At 35.5% G+C, this 20,951-nt stretch overlaps 1 protein-coding gene across 15 annotated transcripts in view; it reads left to right on the forward strand.

The window, feature by feature from the left end:
• Positions 1–20,951, forward strand: part of ERC1 (ELKS/RAB6-interacting/CAST family member 1) — a 523,885-nt gene that overhangs the window by 15,423 nt on the left and 487,511 nt on the right. For 14 of the 15 annotated variants that reach the window (XR_010022659.1, XM_063087326.1, XM_063087318.1 and 11 more), the window contains one exon: positions 16,446–17,270. Coding sequence is in view for 14 of the 15 variants with exons in the window: in XM_063087326.1 (XP_062943396.1) it covers positions 16,602–17,270 (669 nt within the window). In the remaining variant the exon portion in view is untranslated. Of the gene's footprint in view, positions 1–5,485; positions 5,529–15,910; positions 15,944–16,445; positions 17,271–20,951 lie in introns of those variants that run through there. The other variant, XM_063087335.1, reaches the window with a different exon arrangement.

Consider the following 20,951-nt stretch of genomic DNA (forward strand, 5'->3'; position numbering starts at 1 on the left):
CTTTTCCCAATGAGATGAGTCTTGATAAAGCTGGTATATCACAATTCATTAACTTTTCTCTACATTTTGAATCATTTAAGTAAGTTGGATTTTCCTACTCATGGAATTACTGGATCAAAAGAAATGAATGTTTTAAAGACCTTTAACAACCATTTTCAAACTCCTGCTTCCCAAATACTTTTATTATTTTGGGAAGAAAACAAATACTTGTTGGGTACCTACAATTTTTGACTTAAACTTTTTAAAAATTATGAAATGTTTCAGATATGTAAAAAGATATAAAGAATTATATAGTTAATGTCTGTGTACCTACCACCTAGCTTAAGAAGCAAAACATTATAGTTAAAACTATATGTAGCTCTCCCTGATTATAAATATCTTTATTTACAAATAGTGATGTGGATGTTTATTCTTAACCAATATTACAGGTAAGAACTTTTGGTCAAGAATTAAGAATTTTTTAGATTTAGGAAAATGATATACGTATACTATACCCATATGTTGTTACCTAACTTTTCAAGCAAGTTTTGGAGGATGCTCCCTAATTTCTTCATCAAACACATTGGTATTTCTGCATTAGTTCAGGTCTGGTTTTGCCACCACATTAGTTACAAATTTTTGGATTTTCAGAGATTTTTGAAATTCAGATTTGTGGATAAGGGGTTGTAAACAAGTACAGTTTTTTACTATGTTTGTTTAGCTTAATCTCTGTGGTAGGATTTGTCAATCTTTGTGTTGAACTGATTATGATATAGTATGAAATACGTTACAAAATGTAAGATAACATAACTAAAGTTCAAATAATTTAATATTTTAGTATTTTAAGAAATCAGGGTATCAGTGAGGAATGGAGTCATTGGGGAAAACAACACAACCTAGAACTTGACTCTCTTGAACTAAGTGGCATGGATTGCTGATATAAGTAGAGAACAGCTATGATTAACCTTGTATTTACTTCTGAGTATCTACTTGCCAAGATATTTGTCATCATGAGAACTTTCATAGAACTTACAATTAACTTGATTAACTGATAAGGATCATTAAAAACTTCAGTTAACTTGATTGTAACTGAGTTACTCATCCTTCCATAAAAACGGATGAAGTGGTAACTGACAAGTGTTAAGATTGCTCCTTTACAATTGGAGGTAAGTTTCACTGCTCTTCTAGCAGAGCTGCTCTTACAGGTAGGTATGCCACTGAAACTACTACTTTAGCCCCACAGTTCTATAGCTTTTGGTCTTTAGTTGATATTGGAGAATCAGATCAAGGTTGTACAACCAGATGCATGGCATTAGCAAACTTCTTTAATGTTTCAGGTACATGCTGAAGGTGGAAGTAGAGACATCTGTGTTTTCTTTAACTTGTAGTTCATTTTCTTTTCTTTCTTTTTTTTTTTTTTAAAGATGACCAGTAAGGGGATCTCAACCCTTGGCTTGGTGTTGTCAGCACCACGCTTAGCCAGTGAGCAAACCGGCCATCCCTATTTAGGATCCGAACCCGTGGCCTTGGTGTTATCAGCACTGCACTCTACCGAGCCACAGGCCGGCCTTGTAGTTCATTTTCAAACCTCCTACTACTCACAAAGATATCAGCAATCAGCATTTGGGCCTGGCCCATTAATTACTGTGTAAATTTGTGCTGAGTAGTTGTGGAAGTCCTTATTAAACCCTTAATTTAAGGGCCAGCCCATGGCTCACTTGGGAGAATTATGGTGCTGATAACACCAAGGCCACAGGTTTGGGATTCCTATATAGGGATGACCGGTTGCCTACTTGGGAGAGCGTGGTGCTGACAACGCCAAGTCAAGGGTTAAGATCCCCTTACCGGTCATCTTTAAAAAAAACAACCCTTAATATATAGTGAGAATTATTTTTTAAATGTGAAAGTAGTACATGCTCACTGTTAAAAGAAAATGAAAAAAGTAAAGGAGTGGCTCCATCTGGCCTTTCAGAAACAGCTTGTTACTATCCAAATCATTCCTGTGTATATACAAACATACATCTGTATATCCTTTTGTTTTTAAATGAGATTGTATTACATGCATTCTTCGGTAACTTGCTTTCATTTCTACTTCACATATATATCATAGATGTCTTTGCATGTCAGATATAGATATTTACTTAAATTTTTTTAAAAAAATACCAGCATTGTATTTTATAGTTTGGAGATAACAATTTATTTGTAACAACATAATTAATTTAACCAGTTGTTGGAAATTTAAATTCTCTTTTCTTGCTGGTACAAACAATATAATAATTGAACATTATTGCACATACATATATCCTTGGACTTGTGAAAGTACATCTTACGGAGAATATTTTTAAAAGTGAAGTTTCTAGTTCAGATAGTATGCACATTTTAAATTTTGATAGATTCTGCCAAATTGTACTTTAATGATATTTAAAAATTTTGCTCTATTGTTAATCTTTTCACAGAGAGCTTAAGATAGCAGCATTTTTTTGCCCCTAGTAATGTTTATAACCCTTTGAGAAAATGAACAGAATCTTTAAAAATGTTGAAATGTAGTGTTTAAAATAAGCAACTCATTTTCTGATAACAAATGCTAATTCCTGATGCTAATTACAGCAGGTTGGACTAGTAATTTTAAGATTTAGGGCACAATTTCACCTATAATGCTTTAAGTAGCTAATGGGTGGTGTATTATATTTTCTGGTTCACTTTATAAATATAGCATGTCTACATCAACCTATTCAATTCTAATTAACTTGAAGTAGGTTACTATGTTGCTATTAAAGGATTTTCTGCTTTCGTTTATATTGTGACTATCTGATGTTCCATTGGAGGCTCAGGTTGTAGAGAACTATTATTATCCTTCTAATCTACGAGGAAAGAGTGAGAGACTGCTGTCTGCAGTTGCATGTTATGCTTGTAGCTATTTGTGGGAAGAATGAGAATTAAAGGCTAACATACAGTCATTGTGTGTAGAAGTATTTTCATTTTAGATCTCTGAGTATATCCAGGATTCTGAGTGGGTGTATATGGGTGTCTGTAGGGTGGGGCTAGGCTGGGGGATGTTTTCTCTCTCAGTATATAAATAACTATTGGGATCACTGTTTTTCTTGTAGGGAAAAATTATTCTGTACTTTTCAAGTATTCTTCTGTTTGTGTTTTTCTGGACCTAGCTGACAAGCTTTGTGGTGTGAATAATAGTGGCCAGGTCTGAACTCTGTTTTGTTGTTGTTCTGTTTTAAGACCTCGTGGATATTTAGTGATGAATATGGAAAGTAGGTTTTTAAGGTGTTAAGAAAAACCCTAGATGACAAAGACTTGATTTCTACAGCTATTCCTCTTCCACCTTCCACACAAAAGGCAACGTATTGTATGATTCCATTTATATGAAATGTCCAGAACAGGCAAATCTATAGAGCTAGGGAGTAGATTATTGGTTGCCAGGGCCTGGGGACTGGGAAATAGTAAGTGAATTCTTATGGGTTTGTAGGGTTTCTTTTTGCAGTCATGAAAATATTCTGCAATTAGTGGTGATGATTGCACAGCTTTGTGAATATACTAAAACCCTAGATGTACACATTAGTGAATTGTATGGTATGTGAAGTATATCTCAATAAAAAAATGCTGAAACAAAAATGAAAAGGCATACAAAGGAAAGTGCATTGATTCTCAGTGGGACATGGAGGGGGAAAACAGAGGTATCAGACTATAGGGCTTTTATCAAACCAGAAAAGTTTATTGTAGGTTTCTAATGTCTCCTACTCTCAATTTGAGAATCTTTATTAGAATGAACTGCTGTTATTGATGATAACTTGTCATAACCCCTTAAATATGTTAGGCTAGGGAAATAAATTGAGCTTCATCAATAGATTGGAAAGAGGCAAGACTGTATAGTCACAGAGGCTATTTAGGAGATTATTGTAATAGTACTGGCCAGACAGGATGAAGTTCTAGCTGTAGGGGTGGAAAGGAAATATATTAGAAGATAGGAATTGACAGTACACAGTGACTGGTAAGTTAATGGGAATTGAACAGAGGAGTAAAAAAGGAGCTAAATGAATTCTCTCAAACTAGAGAACATAGGAGGAGGGCTGTGTTTTAGGGAAAACATACGTTTATTTAGAGCTATTAAGTTGTCTCTGGGATTTCTTGGCAGAAGTGTGTAGTAGGTAGTTGGTTGTATAAATCTGCATTCAAAGAGAGATGCCAGAGAGATGCCAAAGCTGAGTATATCGATTGAGAAAACCTAAACTAAGTACCTGTCTGAAATAGATAGTAGTTGAAACCAGTTGAAACAATGGCTGTGTATGAGATTGCCCAGGGAGATTTATGTAGAATGAGACAGAAACATGTTTGAAGAAAGAGCTCTGAGGTATGCTGGTCTTTTAGATAGAAGAAGAAGAGCCAATACAATTTATGAGAAAGGAATTGTTTTGGAGAAGTAGTAGGAGAACCAGAAGAGTAGGATCGGAGAAATCCAGATAAGAGTTTCAAGGTAGGAGTGATTGGTAGTGTCAGATGCAGTAGAAGTAAAGAGAATCCATTGAATTTGGCTATAAGGAAAGCGTTCTTGCTTTATTCTAGAAGTGGTGAGTAGAAGTTTTTTAGTGCCTGGAGCCTTATTTTAGACAATATACTATTTTTGTTGTATATCTTTATACCATCCATTCCCAAATAGTTTTATTGTTTTGTCCTGATTATAAAAATAGTATGTGCTCATAGAAAAAAATTTATAATTTGAAAAGAGGTGTAGGAGAAAGTGAAGTCATCATCAGTAATCTTATTGCCCAGAGTTGTATAGCCTGACATAACCTTTTTTTTTAAAACATAGATGCAATCTGCGTTTGTAACTTTTTCTTTTTTCTCTTTGGTTTGACAGTATATCACAAACATCTTTCTGCATCATTAATTATAGAGCCATATCATCATTTGTAATGAGATAATATATTAGTTTCCTAGGGCTCCTTTGACAAATTACCACAAGCAAGCTTCATGGCATAAACAACAAAAATTTATTCTCTCATGGTTCTGGAAACTAGAATTCCAAAATCAGGGTGTTGGTAGGTACTCCATATAGCCAGTAACCCAACTGTTTGTTGGACATTTAGATTGTAATTTTACACTACTGTAAATGTAATGGGGGCAGGAAGTAAAACATGTAGTGGAACCTGGGTGATCCAGCTGGGCACCTTTTGGTACTTCCTTGCCCCATCATAACTGAATGGGCATGTGCAGCAACCCTGGCCTGAGATGAATATGATTGCCAAGGGCTTAGACCCCTCACGAATGAAAGTTGGGTCACACTATCAGGTAAGCTATCAGGACCTGCTGAGGTGAAAACGGAGGATGAGTGGAATTTAGAATAGAAGAGAAGGGAGAGGTATCAGGCTAAGTCCAACAGCAGCTGTAGTTTGTTTCAGTAACTTTCCTCTTCTGTTTCTCTTTGAGGAGAAGGGCCTAGTGGAATCATGGTGAAGCTTCTCCCTGTCCCACTGTGGAGAAGTAATCTATGCAATGCAAGGGGTAGACCGAAGTGGCCATGAAAACGTGCTGTTCAGGTCTGTGTTATGCGGAGCACAATTGACTTTCTCCACTGAATTGCCATTGTACCTTTGTGTAGTAGTCCCATAATTCTGTAGGCTGTTACCAGAATCTTGTTATTTCGAAGAATTCTGCAGTTTATTCTTATTCATTCAGTTTCCCCACTTGTGTGAAAATATGTGTAATATAAACTCCTGGAAATGTAATGACTAACATTTGTTGAAAACCTACCAAGAACTGATATTTTACACTCACTCACTGATTTGATCTCAGCCATCCTTTGAGGAAGATACATCCATTTCACAGATGAGGGTACTGAGGCTCTAAGAGGCTTATTTATTTGTTGAAAGGTATACATTTAAATAGTGGAGCTGAACCAGTCCAAGCCTTTCCTGCTAGTCACTAAATACGTGAGCCTCAGGAGCACAGTAATAATTGATTACTTCTCAAGGTGCTCGTTAGGATGAAATATATTGAAGGTACATGCATTGCATTTTTGTTACTGCATTTTCTTTTTTTTTTGTATAAATTTTTTATAAAAATTTTTAATTTATCAACATACAGTATAGTTGATTTTTGTGTCCCTTCACCAATTCCTGCTTTTCCTCCCTGTTACTGCACATTTTCACTCTTGCTTTGTAGAAAAGATTAAGATTTCTGGCCACATTTTTGGTTTCATACTTGAGCATAGTGTTATTAACATGCTTTAATATAAAGGGCAACAGTGCTAAAGAGGATAATATCAAAGCTACCATGTCCCTGTATCCTGAGCACTGTTGCTTCATGATTTGGAATTGTATTTTTAGTGTTTGCCATGCCACTTAAATTTTTTAATTTTAATTATTGTTTTAAAAATAAACTCAGTCCTTTTTAATGCTGTCTTATGTGTGTGTGTATGGCTGGCCAGTACAAGGGTTGGAACCCTTGATTGACCTTGGTGTTACATCCCCGTACTCTTATCCAACTGAGCTAACCAGCCAGCCCTGTCTTGTATACTTAAACAACAACAACAACAACAACAAAAGCCCAACTTTCTTGCAATTATATATCACAAAAGCTCCTTTATTTTTCGTTTTCTTAATTTTCTTTTCTGAAAAACATTTGATAGGAAAACCCGGTATTTTGAGGCTTTCAGGCTGTTTTTGAGCTAAGAATGATTCTTTGGTGAAAATAGGAAAGGTATGAAAATTGTAATTTTTTAATGGGAAAATGAAAATATGAACTGATAGTGGAATATATAATTAATAAAAACTAACTTAAGATAAACCGGATTTCTGGTAATGTTCTTGTCAGAATTAGATTTTGGGAAATTTCTCTAAACATAAGTCCTGGCAAGCTTGCATAGATTTAAATGCTGTTCTGTTATTTTTTTTAGTATTTTTAAAAACTCAAAATATAGGGACAAAATCTTATTTTAAGTACTTGGTAGGTCTCTGGTATAATATTAATTTGACAGGTAATTTAATAGAGATTTTTCACCATTGAGAGCAGATTTGTACCCACAGGCATGATATTTTCTGCATATGATTGTTGTGTGTGTGAATGTTTAATTTTTTTGTCTTAGAAGATGTGAGGCATTAGTCTGTTCTTTGTGAGCTTATGCCATCTTCTTGGAATTTAGATTTAGCTACAGAATCTCCTGTTTTTATTCATATGGGAAGAATCACTTGTTTTCTTTAAAAATTAAAATCTTGCCTGTTCAGGAAGTTTCATTATTATTTTCAGGGGATATTAGAGGACAAGACATGTAGAGAAGGAGGTTGTCACATTGTGGAATTTGGATACAATTTAAAGATAGAGAGAGGTTTCTCAACATGAGGAAAATGTTAAAAACGCTTTCATTATATATATATATGTATGTATATATATATATTTTTGGTGGCTGGCTGGTATAGGGATGAAACCTTGGACCTGTGTTCAGCACCACCTCTAACCAACTAAGCTAACTGGACAGCCCCATTTTATTTGTTTTATATTATATTTAGTTGCAAGTTCCATAAACTAATTTCAAGATTACTACCACTTTCTGAATGTATAAGAACGGTGTAATAAATTTTACTTGGATTTAGTTTAACTGTGGATTCAGCAAATGTATTTCCTGCTTTATTTGTATTACAGGTTTTGGAGATGGACATAAAACATTCCTTTGCCTTTGATAAAGGGATTAACTAAAACATAGTAAATACAATATTTTAAAAGCCTCTGGTTACCTGAGAGGAACAACTAAATTAGAATACGGAGTTTAAGGGTTTGTGTAGGATTGGGAGAATGAGTGAGTAGTAGTTAGCCAGTTGCTGGGGAATAGGAAGATCTTCAAAGCAAGAGAAAGCATTGTATTTCAGGAAATTGCACGTCTTTGATTATGGTTGTCACATGGAGAAGCAGTGTGGTTGAGAAGTAACTTTAGAGAGATGGGCAGGGCCCAAATCATGAATCTTCTGTGCACTACCAAGGAATTTAAATTTTTATTTTGAAAAGTCATCTAAGGAAGTGTGTAGGTGTGTATGATTATGTCATATTTAAGTTTTAGAGCAATGATTCTTAAACTTTTTTATTCCAGCGTCCCTTTACACTCCTAAAAGTTCTTTTCTTTTTTAATTTATATTTTTTCTTCATCCTTTTTTTCCATTCTTAAAAATTAATGAGGACCCCATATAGCTTTGGTTTATGTAGACTGTATCTGTCACTATTTAGCGTATTAGAAATCTGGGAATGTTTCTTTCTTTCTTTTTTTTGGTGGCTTGCTGGTAAGGGGATCCAAACCCTTGACCTTGGTGTTACCAACACTACGCTGTAACCAACTGAACTAACTGTCCAGCCCAGAAATCTGAGAATTTTGAAAACATCAGAGTACAATAGCATACATTCCATTAGCTGTCATGTTACATGTCATGCAGCTTCTGGAGAACACTACTATACATTTGTGAGAGAATGACATTGAAAAAGGCCAATAACATCATATTATTAGGAAAATAGTTTTGCCCCCATATACCTCTTAAAAGTGTCTTGGGCACCCCTGGGGATCCCTGACCTATTTTGAGAATCATCTTATTAGAAGGTCATTCTGGCAATGGTATTGAGAATTGTTTAGAACCTACAAAAAGAAGCGCATTTTATTTATTTATTTTATGTTTTCCTTTAAAAAAATTTTTTTTTATTGAATCATAATTGATTATACATATTTTGGGGGTTCATTGTTGACATATGTTGATCAAATCAGTATTAGTTTATATATTGTTACAAATTGTACTTATTTTTTAATGCCCTTTGTCCAATCTTTCCCTATCCCCCTCTCCCTCCCACCTCTGATAACCCTAGATTTCTTCTCTCCCTCTGAAAGAGTAATGGTTGCTCTGTTGATTTGTTGACTAGATGATCTAGCTGAGAGGGTTCAGGTCCTCCAGTATTATCATAGAGCAGATGCTTCTTCTGTCACTCTGGAATGGGCTTTGTGGAGAGAGACATTCTCTTCTTTTCTTTGGTCTCTGCTGGAGACTCTCCTTGTGTCAATGCATTCCAGTGTCTGGTGGACCATCTGCATGGTGGTTGTGGCATCTAGCTGCTTTCGTGGCAGCCATGGTTATTGTGGTGGCTGTGGTGGGCCACCCACATAGAGGTGATGTCTTTGGCATGCTCTTTGGCACTGGCGGTGTGCCTGGTTGTGGGGGTTGTCTGGTCCCCGGATCCATACCTCAGGACACCGGGTAGGCCCTGAGGCACTGGCAGTGTGCCTGGTTGTGGGAGGGGTGTCCTGTCCCTGGAGGAAGAAGCACATTTTAAATTGTGATTGAGTTTGCACATGTGCATGCATATGCACTCCTGAAACAAAAAGTTTCAGGAAACAGTGCCATGTTAATTATCTCTTCTTGCATAACAAATTACCTCAAAACACTGCATTAACAAATTTAAAAACATCTCAGATTTTATGAAGAGGGTAGCTGGGTGGTTCTGGCTTAGAATATCTCATGAGATTGCAGTCCAGATGTCAGCTGTGCCTACACTCATCTTAAGGCTTGCCTCGGGCTGGAGAATCCTCTTCCAAGCTATCTCACATGGTTGTTGGCAGGAGGTCCCAGTTCCTGGCTATGAGACTCTCTCCATAGGGTAGTTTGAATATTTTCATGATGTGGCAGCTAGCTCCCCCTAAAGCAAGTGATCCTAGAGAGACCAAAACAGAATCTACAGTGCTTTTTATGAGTTAGTCTTGAAAGTAATACATCATTAGAAGCAAGTCACTAAATCCAGTCCACGCTCAAGGAGAGAGGAATTTTGTTCCCCTTCTTGAAGGGAGGAGTATCAACTACCACAAATAATTGTCAGGAGTGTGAGTCTTCTTCCAGTGGGTCTCTTGTTTCCTGCACACTTTGTTGTATATGCCAAGAACTCAAGGCCCTGACTCAAGGCTCTTAACCCAGGACATTTCTCAAGATTGTGTTTGCAGTGAGCCACCTTGAAGGATTAGGTAATGTCTCTGATTGGGACCAAGAGGAGGCTTACTTATTATTTACTCTATATTAAATGGTGGATTCCCTAAGCTCAGTGTTCCTCAGCTGTGATGCAAACCCACTGAATGTGTAGCTAGCATCCATTTGAGCCCTCCATATCACCATGTGGGACCTGGGAGTAACTGGGAGCCAATGAAAATATGCTCATTCTCATGTTTGCTGTGCTGTGAGTAATATAGTTTTTCGCGTCTGACCAGAAGACTCACGTGTTCTTGTCAATATCCACGAGACAGTAATAGGCTAATGTATTAACTTGTAAGTAGGGTAAAATAAAATCCCAGACCCTTCACGGTTCTTGACAGTGCTTACCTTTACTTTAGTGTGATGCAGTCTGAAAATAAGCCCAAAATTCTATTTTTGGCTGTATTCTCATTTATTTTATTTTATTAAAAACAAGCAAACAAGAGCTGGCTGTTTACCTCAGTTGGTTAGAACACAGTGTTACAACACCAAGGTCAGTGGTTCAGATACCTGTACTGGCCAGCCACCAAAAACAAACAAAACAGCTTGGTTGCAATCTACTAAACTGACTTCACAACCAACTATTGGGTCACAACCCTAAGTTTGAAAAATACTGATTAGGGGAGTCTGAAGCTACATGTAGGGAGTCAAGTTAGAAAGTTGTTACAATTCAGGTAGGATATGATGGCATAAACCAATGTAGTAATTGTGGAATAGAGGAAGAGGATCAGCTTAAAAGATATTTGGAAGTCAAATGAATAGGAATTATATTCTTTGATTATATATAGCATCTGAGGGAGATTTAGGATTCAGAAAGGACTCTCTCAGACTTCTGGCTTGAGCAACTGCTGCTATTCATTTGAATAGAAGTCGTCACCCACCATGTTCCTTTTTCTGCCACAGGAACAGATTTGGTTATGGAAAGGGGAGACCTAGATATGGAGTTCAGTTTGGGGGCATAATGAATTTGAGGTACATGTGAGAAGTAAAGTGGAGATGTCCGGACAGTAGAATATATGGTGCTGATTGTCAATACAGAAGATTAGAATTTGAAATGTAAATTTGGAATCTTCATTGTACAGATGATATTTTAAGCTGGTGGGGGCAGGGAGAAATGATTCCCCAAGGATGATATTGTAGTGTGAGAATAGAAAAATATAGGGATGAAGACGTAACTTTGGAGATCCTAAACACTTAAGGGAGGAGTGAACAAGAAGGGGTGGGCTAGGAGAAAGAGTGTAATATAAAGCAACCAAGGCAGGAGAGTGTCAAGAAGTTGGGAGTGCTTAAAATGGGAGACTACATACAGCAGTTGCAGAGGCATTAGAGAGGAAAAGCAACAAATAAGGTTTCTCTGAGAAAGCCAGAGGGAATGGGACCGGAAGAACCTGTGGGATGATCAGCTTTAACTCTCTTCCATCATAGTGGAGGAAGACAAGTTAAGGGTGTGTTGATGTAAATGAATGTGTGGTGAGAGGAAGTTGAGATAGTTCCTGTTTGATTTCTGTATTTCTCTGTGATATGGGCGGTAAGGCTTACTGGTTTGGTAGGGCTGCCATAAGAAAGTACACAGACTGGGTGGCTTAAACAAGCAATTTATTTCTTCACAATTCTTGAGGCTAGAAGTCCAAGATCAAGGTATTGGCATGGTTGGTTTCTTCTGAATTTGGGGGGAGGGGGGGTAATTCAGCCCATAGGTGAGGTTATTTGCTGAAAAATGGCAGGCAGAGGGCAAAGGTTCGAAATAACCACCATAACAAATATTGGATAGGAGGCTAACTAAGGGACTTGTAGTATCTGGGTGGGGGGTAGATTATGGGCTTAGCTAAGGTTGGAAATCAAACTGAACAGCTGCACGATTTTCTCCAGCAGCAATTAGGATTCCAGGTATATAGTCAGTAAAGGTGTTTCTTTTAGATTAATTAAAGGCAAGGGAGTTTGGGATGTGTGAAATTATTTTTTGAAACTTTTGTGGCATAATTTATATACAATAAATTACTCATATTTAAGGTATATAGTTTGAGTTTTGATGTATGTGCAAGGGGTCTTCAAAAAGTTCAATGCAAAATAATGTGAAAGATTTGTATAATCTTTTATTTTCTACAAGCTTTCTGAAGTACCCTAACCCTACGCTAACCCTAACCCTGTGAAACCATCATCCCAAACAAGATAAAGAACATTTTTATTACCCCGAAAGTTTCCTTCTGCCACTTTATGATATATGCCTCCCTACACCCTGTCCCCAGGCATGTACTTATTTGCTTTCTGTCATAATAGGTAAGTTGGCAAATATTGCATAAATGGAGTCACACTGTGTGGATTTCTTTGGTCAAAAATTTTTTCATATTGTTTAAAATGCAAGATTATTATTTGTGGTTTTCTACCATATTTTAAAAAAATAAGTTAATTTTTTTAAAACACTGTCCTCCCTGAAGCTCACAAGATTAAAAATATATAAAGGCTTTAGCAGAGCTAATGAATTTCCTTCCCTGTGTAAGTGAATATAATTCTGATAATAACAAGACTCCACATGCAAATGCCATTTTGAATCTGCAAGTGACTTGTATATTAGAGTGTACCTGCTAATGTTGAAAACTAGATGTGAATTTTTGTTATTGGATCTTAGCCTGTGTAGTGAGATTTAGTTACTTCACTGCACAAAAGCGCAGTTGGGAATTTTTTTTCTCGAATGTGGCAGTTTAAGGTTCTGATGTCATGATTCTTGAGACTCTGAATTTCTGAATTAATACTTTTTATTTTGTTGCTTTACTTTTGTTCTTTTGCCTACCGTCTTTTAAAAAAATAGTTTCTCCTACTTAATAGAAAGATAAATGTGATTATTCAAATTTTATACCTGGAAAACTAATATGTGCCTTGAAGTTTAGGTTTAAAGTACTAGAGTAGCAGGACACACTGCCTTAAAACTGTGAGAGCCTTTAATATCCTATGTACAGTTGAGATGTTAACATCAGCAGATGATGGTGGTTAAGTACAGTAGTTTAGAACATCCAGGGATCTGGAATTAGGCTGTCCTAACTCAAATCTTGACCCTACCACCTAATAGCAGTGTGACCACTTAACCCCTTAACTTTCTTCATCTGTAAAATGAAGGTAATAATGGCGGTACCTATGTTACTTATTAATATGAAATCTTAAATTATAAAAGGATATTATATAATATATATTTAATATAAATCTTAAAGATTATAAAACCCTTAGCACAATGCCTGGCATATGGTAAACACTCACTAAACATTAGCTTTTGTTATCGTTCAAAGGATTTCAGATAATGAATGGCTCACTTATATTCAATATTCACATTACTTAAAAAAAGAAAAAACTTTTCATCCCTCTTTGATCTTGAAGTAGAATTCATCTCAAATGGTAGTGTGTAAATTATTATTTGTCACCTACCTTATAGTTCAGATTAATTATGAAAAGGAATTTTTACTTCATGAACTAGGTTAGTCCTGGAAAGGAATTTACTAACATTCCCAGCAGAATATTCCAATTTCTGAACTTGGTGTACCATTGTTGCTTTGGAGATAGAGGGAGAATTGGAGTCATTCCTTAAAGATTCAGGTTCTATGTATTTCCTGTCCTGTTGTTACCTTAGGGCTATCTTTACTGGCTCACTAATGAAGAGAAGAGACTGCCAGTATGTTCACATTTTTGAAGATTTTTAACCAGTTTGAGTTTGACCAGAATATTTAGTTACATTAAAATCTTATATTTGACCGTATGATTTACTTGGATCCCATTTTCAAAGAAATAACACTTATAAGAATCAATTCTACATAACAAGGGATTTTTGGAAAATATTATTTAATATGCTGAAGGCTGTTGTTACTTGACCTAAGCCAATTCTTGGGAAGAATATGTCAGGAAATCACAGAGAACTAGTTTAGAGCTATACAGGCTGAAGGATCACTCATCACAAATGCTTGGGACTGTTAATTGCTTCATATTGTGGATTTTTTTGGATTTTGGAATATTTGCAGAATAAATATGGTTGAGCATTCCTAATCCAAAAATCCCAAATCCATAATGCTCCGGTGAGCATTTCCTTGGAGCGTCTTGTCTGCATTCAAAAAGTTGCAGATTTTGGAGCATTTCAGGTTTTGGATTTTTGGGTTAGGGATGCTCAGTCTGTATTGATTTATCTTTGAGAGAAGTATGGAAAGTAGATAGCTATAGTATATGTTTTTAAAATTTTTTTAACCTTTTTAAAAAAATCGGACACAATATTATGCTTTTTAAAGATGCTTTTATTATTTTTTTATTTTTTATTTTTTTTCTCAGCTGGCTGGTATGGGGCTCTGAACCCCTGATCTTGGTGTTATCAGCTAAATTTTGTTTTAATTATAGTTGTAGAGTATGAACATATTTTCTTCTTTAAAAAAATTCAAGCTTTATGGTAGTGTTTGAGTAGATGCTTTAAAAGTGAAGCTAAAGCCTCCACAAACATTTTTTCCCCCAACCTCCCCTTACAACACAAGTTTTCTTCCTTCTAAACATTGCTGTTCTAAATTTAGCATATCTCATGTAGGAATTATTTATGTATTCTGTTTACAGATCTTTCTATATATGTTGAATATATTTTTCACTTAGTTTGTCGTTTATCTTTTAATTTTGCTTATGCTGTTTTTTGGTATGATAGTATGTCATTTTGACAAAATTAAGTGCGTTAGTTATTTTTCTTTATGGTTTTTGCTTTCTGTTTCTTGTTGAAGGAGCTCTACCCTAACTGAAGTTCGCAAGGGTATTCTCCTAAATTTTCTTCTAGTACTTTTAAGCCCTCAATAGAGTCTAGGCTTTTTCTAGCCTGCTTCTCCAAATTCTTCCAGCCTCTTCCCATCACCCAGTTCCAAAGCTGCTTCCGTATTTTCAAGTATTTGCTGTAAGGAATACCCCACTTCTTGGTACCAATTTTCTGGTACCAAGAAAATTGTTCAAACCCCGTTTATTGAATGATTTGTCTTTTCCTCACTGTTTTGAAATGTTACTTTTAGCATATATTAAATTCCCATATATAATTTAATTCTTGGGCTAGTACTCTACAGCTTTAATTCCTGTAGTTTTACAAGGCTACAGTCCTTTATGAGAAACCCTGGTGGTCACATGTTGTTTTGTTGTCCAGAATTTTTTCCCATAATACCCAGTGGGCATTGTTGCAGTATCCTGTAATTACACATTATTTTCTCAGTGAAATGTATGAATGGTCACACTAAGTGGGATGCATGTAAACAGTAAGTGACCTTGTGTCAGATCAGGTTAGGTTTTGCTGAAAATGAGTTAAAGAGAAAAAAATTTATTTTCAGCGATTTTTGAACTTTTACGTTATAAATTTATCTTGCTATTTGGGGGAATGTTCCTTCCCTGTTCATTGATTTCAAATTGTTTTTATTATTCTTGTACCTTTATTCTTCTATTTGAATTTCAGACTCAGCTTGTTGAGTTATGTAAAAAATCCTGTGGAGATTTTCAGTGGAATTGTGCTAAGTAGTTGAGGAAGAACTGACACCTTTACAGTGCTTGTCTTCTCTTCCGTGAACATGGATAAGCTTTCTTTTGTTCAGTTGTTCTTAAATGTCTTTCAATAGTTTGATAGTTTCAGGGTTTCCCCCCCCCCCCAGAAATGCTTGCGTATTTATGTTAATTTATATCAAAGTGCTTTTATGCTTTTGTTGCTAGAGTGAATGGGATTAAAATTTTTTTTAATTAAAAACTGCATTTTCTAATTGTTATTACCGATGTCCATGAAACTATTGATATTTATACACTGATCTTGTGTCTGATCAATTTGTTGAGTTCTATTATTAGTTCTAATAACTTGTCAGTTGATTATCTTGGGTTTTCAGTTTGAAAATCATATATTCAAACATTGAATCCTATCTCTTTGTCATTCTTTACACCTCTTTTTTCTCTTCTAGTTACATGGCATGTTTTCAGTATTTAGTTTTGAGGTATGTAAATATTTTTAAGATGGTGTTTACTTAGAGAATAATTGCAATTTGTGGTAATGGGCATGCTGATAGTATTGATCTGGCCTTCACATCTTGGGCACAAGTGGTGATGGTCAGCTTTGTACCCTATGAGTATGCATAACCGAGAAAAAAAAAAAAGGCTAAGAAAAATATATGTCTTGAGGACTGAAAATCAAGTTGAACATATATATGTCAACCGCCTAACCTTGTAGTTTAAAGTTGTTGAAAGTCTGCAGAGCTGCACGATGTAGTTAATAAAATTGCCTTTGAAAAATAGTGTTTATATGCAGAAAAAATAATTGCGTGAACTGAAAAAAAAAAAGATGGTGTTTACTGTGAAATTGTGCTGTAATCACATTTTGAATGCATGAGTAAATAGATGATAGAATGGGTGATGTTTCTCAAGTGGGGGTAAAGGAAAGTTTCTGAAAAGGGAAATATTTATTATTGGAGGATTTAATGTGTGATCTTTTCATTACAGATATGGTGTAAGATATTTCTTCAAGATTGGACAGCTGCGGACCTGTTACTTCTGATTAGCCTTAAGCCAACTTATAGCCATAGAGAAATCTCACGGAGTTCCATTTTTTGTTTTCTGCTTCACGCCTTTCCTGACACCTAAGTTCACCTTGCAACCATGTATGGAAGTGCTCGCTCAGTTGGGAAGGTGGAACCAAGCAACCAGAGTCCTGGGCGTTCACCTAGGCTTCCACGTTCCCCTCGCTTGGGTCATCGTCGAACCAATAGTACAGGAGGGAGTTCTGGAAGCAGTGTTGGAGGTGGCAGTGGGAAAACCCTTTCAATGGAGAATATACAATCCTTAAATGCTGCCTATGCCACGTCTGGCCCGATGTACCTAAGTGACCATGAAAACGTGGGTTCAGAAACACCTAAGAGCACCATGACTCTTGGCCGGTCAGGGGGACGTCTGCCTTATGGTGTTAGGATGACCGCTATGGGCAGTAGCCCCAATATAGCTAGCAGTGGGGTTGCTAGTGACACCATAGCATTTGGAGAGCATCACCTCCCTCCTGTGAGTATGGCATCCACTGTACCTCACTCTCTTCGTCAAGCAAGAGATAACACAATCATGGATCTGCAGACACAGTTGAAGGAAGTATTAAGGGAAAACGATCTCTTAAGGAAGGATGTGGAAGTAAAGGAGAGCAAATTGAGTTCTTCAATGAATAGCATCAAGACCTTCTGGAGCCCAGAGCTGAAGAAAGAACGAGCCCTGAGAAAAGACGAAGCTTCCAAAATCACCATTTGGAAGGAACAGTATAGAGTTGTGCAGGAAGAAAACCAGGTTAGTTTTATATGCGTGTGTTCCTTTATTGGCTGAATTCATGTATATGAATGAAATGAGCTATTTTTTTTTTCTTAGATTTTCTCCTTTTTGCTATCCTCCATTACTCAGCCTTTTCCACATTTGGTCCTGTGCCCTGTTTTTTTTTTTTCTAGTTACCGTATCTATTTGCTCTCCATTGTTGCTTTTTTCTTTTTCTTGGCTTCTTTCTCTCTTCCTGTCTTTTCTTTCATCATATATTATCTTTATTTCAATTTTTGTGAGAGTATAATTTTGCCATATACTCTAACATTCTTTACCAAAATTATTTAGACTGTGTAACTGAAGCGTAAGGTATACCATTAAGATATGTCATAATAAATGTCAAAAAAGTCGTTTTAAAAAAATACCCAGCTGTCACAACGTAAATCAATATGCTGTCAGGACAGAACAAATCACTTTTAAAAAGTTAATTTTTATGATGTGAATATTAAGTAGTCACGATGAGTAACTTTTTTTTCTGTTGACATTCATGAGAGTTTTAAACTTCAGGATGCTTTTGTGGCTTTTTTTTGTTGTTAATTCTTTAAATTTAAGGTGGAGGAAAGGCAACTTGGTGTTTTTCTACAAAATAAATGAGATGACTAGGCAGTAGAAGTATGGGGCTTTGCAGTTTAAGAGCTAGGTGTTATCTTATTAGCTCTATGAAGCATTCATTTATTATTTTTCTGCATTATAGTTGATGTTTGGCAATAGCAATCTCACATTCAGTGACATGTCTTATGACTCCAAAGATGTGAACAAATTGTATTCAGGCTCCAGCAATTAAAATCTTAAGTATACTTTTTGTTTAAAAGATTTTTAGAACATTTCTTAAACTTGTGAGTTTAAATTATATGCCTCCTTAAAAAAGTTGCCTTACACTCTTAAAGGAGAGTTTTAAAGTAGCTACCTCATTGTTGGTATTATACTTTATTTTTGTGTTAGATTAATAAGAATTATAAAGTAAGTAATAAACTTACCTAAGCTTCAAAGTAATAAATGTATCTAAACTTCTGGATTGTTCTTGAATAATGCTAAGAAATAGGGAAGGAATTAGAAATGATCTGTGTTTCTGATGAAATTTAATTTAAGATTTCTGTTGATTGTCTTACCATTCTATTACTAATACTTAGTTCAGGTATTCAGATTTACTGTTTTGGCTACTTGAAGATATCTAGTTACATTATGTTTTGTATGTTAAAGCTCTTACCTTTTCAGCAATAAAAATGGCTTGTTTTTTTGGCCATAAATACAGAAAAAAACAGAAAATTAAGCAAAATTTACTTCAGATCCTCCCATCTACTGATATCTTCACTATTTTACTGTTAACATTTTGATGTTTCTCCTTAGTGAAATATCTCTATGCTTACATATTTAACAAATTTTACAAATATGCTATGACCTTTTCTTAGCCAGCAACATTTCTACTGTATATTAAAGCCCTATAATATGTATTTAAATATTAATTATAATAATTTTTTGTTGTTGGCTGGTACAGGGATCAAACTTTGGACCTTGGTATTGTCAGCACCATGCTCTAACCAACTGAGATAACTGGCCAGCCCAATACATCTAATTCTTAAACTTGTCTGTTGCCCATCCGCCATACAAAATTTGTGATGGTTCTGTTTTGCCACATTTGAGCTCAATTATAAAAGAAGGGAAAAGAAACAAGGGACCATTAGCTTAGTGCTTCTCATCCTTTTTCTGTCATGTTACACCTACACTTTAGGGATGTGACATAGTGACCATTAACTGTAACAGTGACCCTCACTAGATGGGTCGTGTGGAGGGGAAAAGGGTTTTTAAAATCTTAGATACCCTTAATTATAAAGAGCCCTCTAGATGATTTTAATGTCCTCTCACCTTGTGAATCATTGAGGCACAAGATAAATGTTCAAATGATATATGGCAGCAGAAAGGGGAAATACTTTTTCTTCAGTTGACATTTAAGTTGTCAGAAAGTGAAGTATAACACCAAAAATATGTCATTCTTAAATATAAAATAATAGTACATTCTCAGTTTTTGTAGTTTGGTGTTGAATTGTAAATATCAGAAGAGAAAAAATGAGTTTGCTTTCTTTAGTTTTATAATTAAGTGTCAATGTAGCATAGGTCTTAGAAACTGTCTCTGTACTCCTAGGATGTCAGGTTCTTTTTTTTTTTTGTAAAAATGAAATTGGTAAATTATTTGGAGTATGTACTGGTGGTATGTCAGTGCCCAGATACGAGGTTTTTCGTATGTATTTAGATAATTAAGCATCATAGTGCATCATATTTAAATATTATCCAATCTCAAATTATGGTTACTAAAAAAATCATAAGTTCAAGTAAACTTCTATTTACCTGAAAAGTGGCTGAGATATAATTTCTTATTATAAGAAATATTTTGGTATAATTATACGTGAATAGATACTTCCCTTTAAAGGCTCAAGAGTAGATTGACAGTATATAAGGGTGTGTGTATATATTTATAAAATTTGAGGTTACTGGATTTATTATTGAATTAGCTAGCCACCAACATACCTTGCTAATGATGCTGAAAACATACCCATCACTTAGATGGTTTTTATTATCAAGTGACTCTGAAATGTACATTTTAATGAGGAAAAATGCTATTGGCATATTTGTTTATTTTGAAATAATTAAGGCAGTTGTTTATGTCTCTACTTTAGAACCTTTGTGGGAAAAAAAACCAGTGCTGTATCCTTTCTAATTATCAAGCTACATTTAAAGGCAAGATATTTGAATCTTCTGAAAAGACAGCAGTTGGTACTTAGCGCTTCAGTTCAGTGCAAGTGGAACAGTCCACAGGATTTTAATGCCAAAAAAACCATATGTGCTGAAGTAGGGTGAGCACTGCCTTATCAAGATTCCACCCCTTGCCCTAATTAGACACCAGTGCTGGCAGGAATATATTCTTCCTGCACCCACTATAATTACACACAATCCTAAAATTGTGTAACTTTGGTCCAAAACATGAAGGGTGTAATTTTAAAGTAAAGTAAAACACTGCAATGAGATATAGAGACTGAGAATGCTAATTAATAGATTATAGTCAGCCAGTAGTGGGCCTTAATTAAACTCTGCATTCATTATACCCTCCATAGCCCTCAGAGGTCGGACATTTTCCACTTTATAAAAAAGATTGGTTTAATAGGATTTACAGTAATTAAACAAATTTTCCCATTTCAGCTTGAGACTGCGGATTTAGGTCCATTCTAAATGTTTGATCCTGTTGGGCCACAGAGATCTCAGTCTAGAATGCTATCAAATGTAGAAACACATTTGCTTAGAATTGCTTGATGTGTATGGTTCATTATTTTAGAGTCCTTTTAGAAGATTGTTTCTAAAATAAATTCCCAGCTGTTTTTATGTCTCACACTTCTTTGTTACTGAATGTTTAAATACTGGCAGTTGGAAAGTTAGAACAATATATGTTGAACAATATATAGAACAATGTATCAGGGAAGGCCTTTTCTTTTCTCTATTTAAATTGAGAATAAGGAAGGCTTTTAGTGTACGTTTGCTTGATGAAGAATAAAAGTCCAACCGTGAGCTTGGCGGAATTGCAATGCTAATAAAGCTTTGGACGATTATATTTTTTATTTCGTTCTAACCATCATCTAATCAGATACCATCATACTTATTTCTTGATTA

Source organism: Cynocephalus volans, chromosome 1 (assembly GCF_027409185.1).
Source record: "Cynocephalus volans isolate mCynVol1 chromosome 1, mCynVol1.pri, whole genome shotgun sequence".
Classification (NCBI taxonomy): Eukaryota; Metazoa; Chordata; class Mammalia; order Dermoptera; family Cynocephalidae; genus Cynocephalus; species Cynocephalus volans.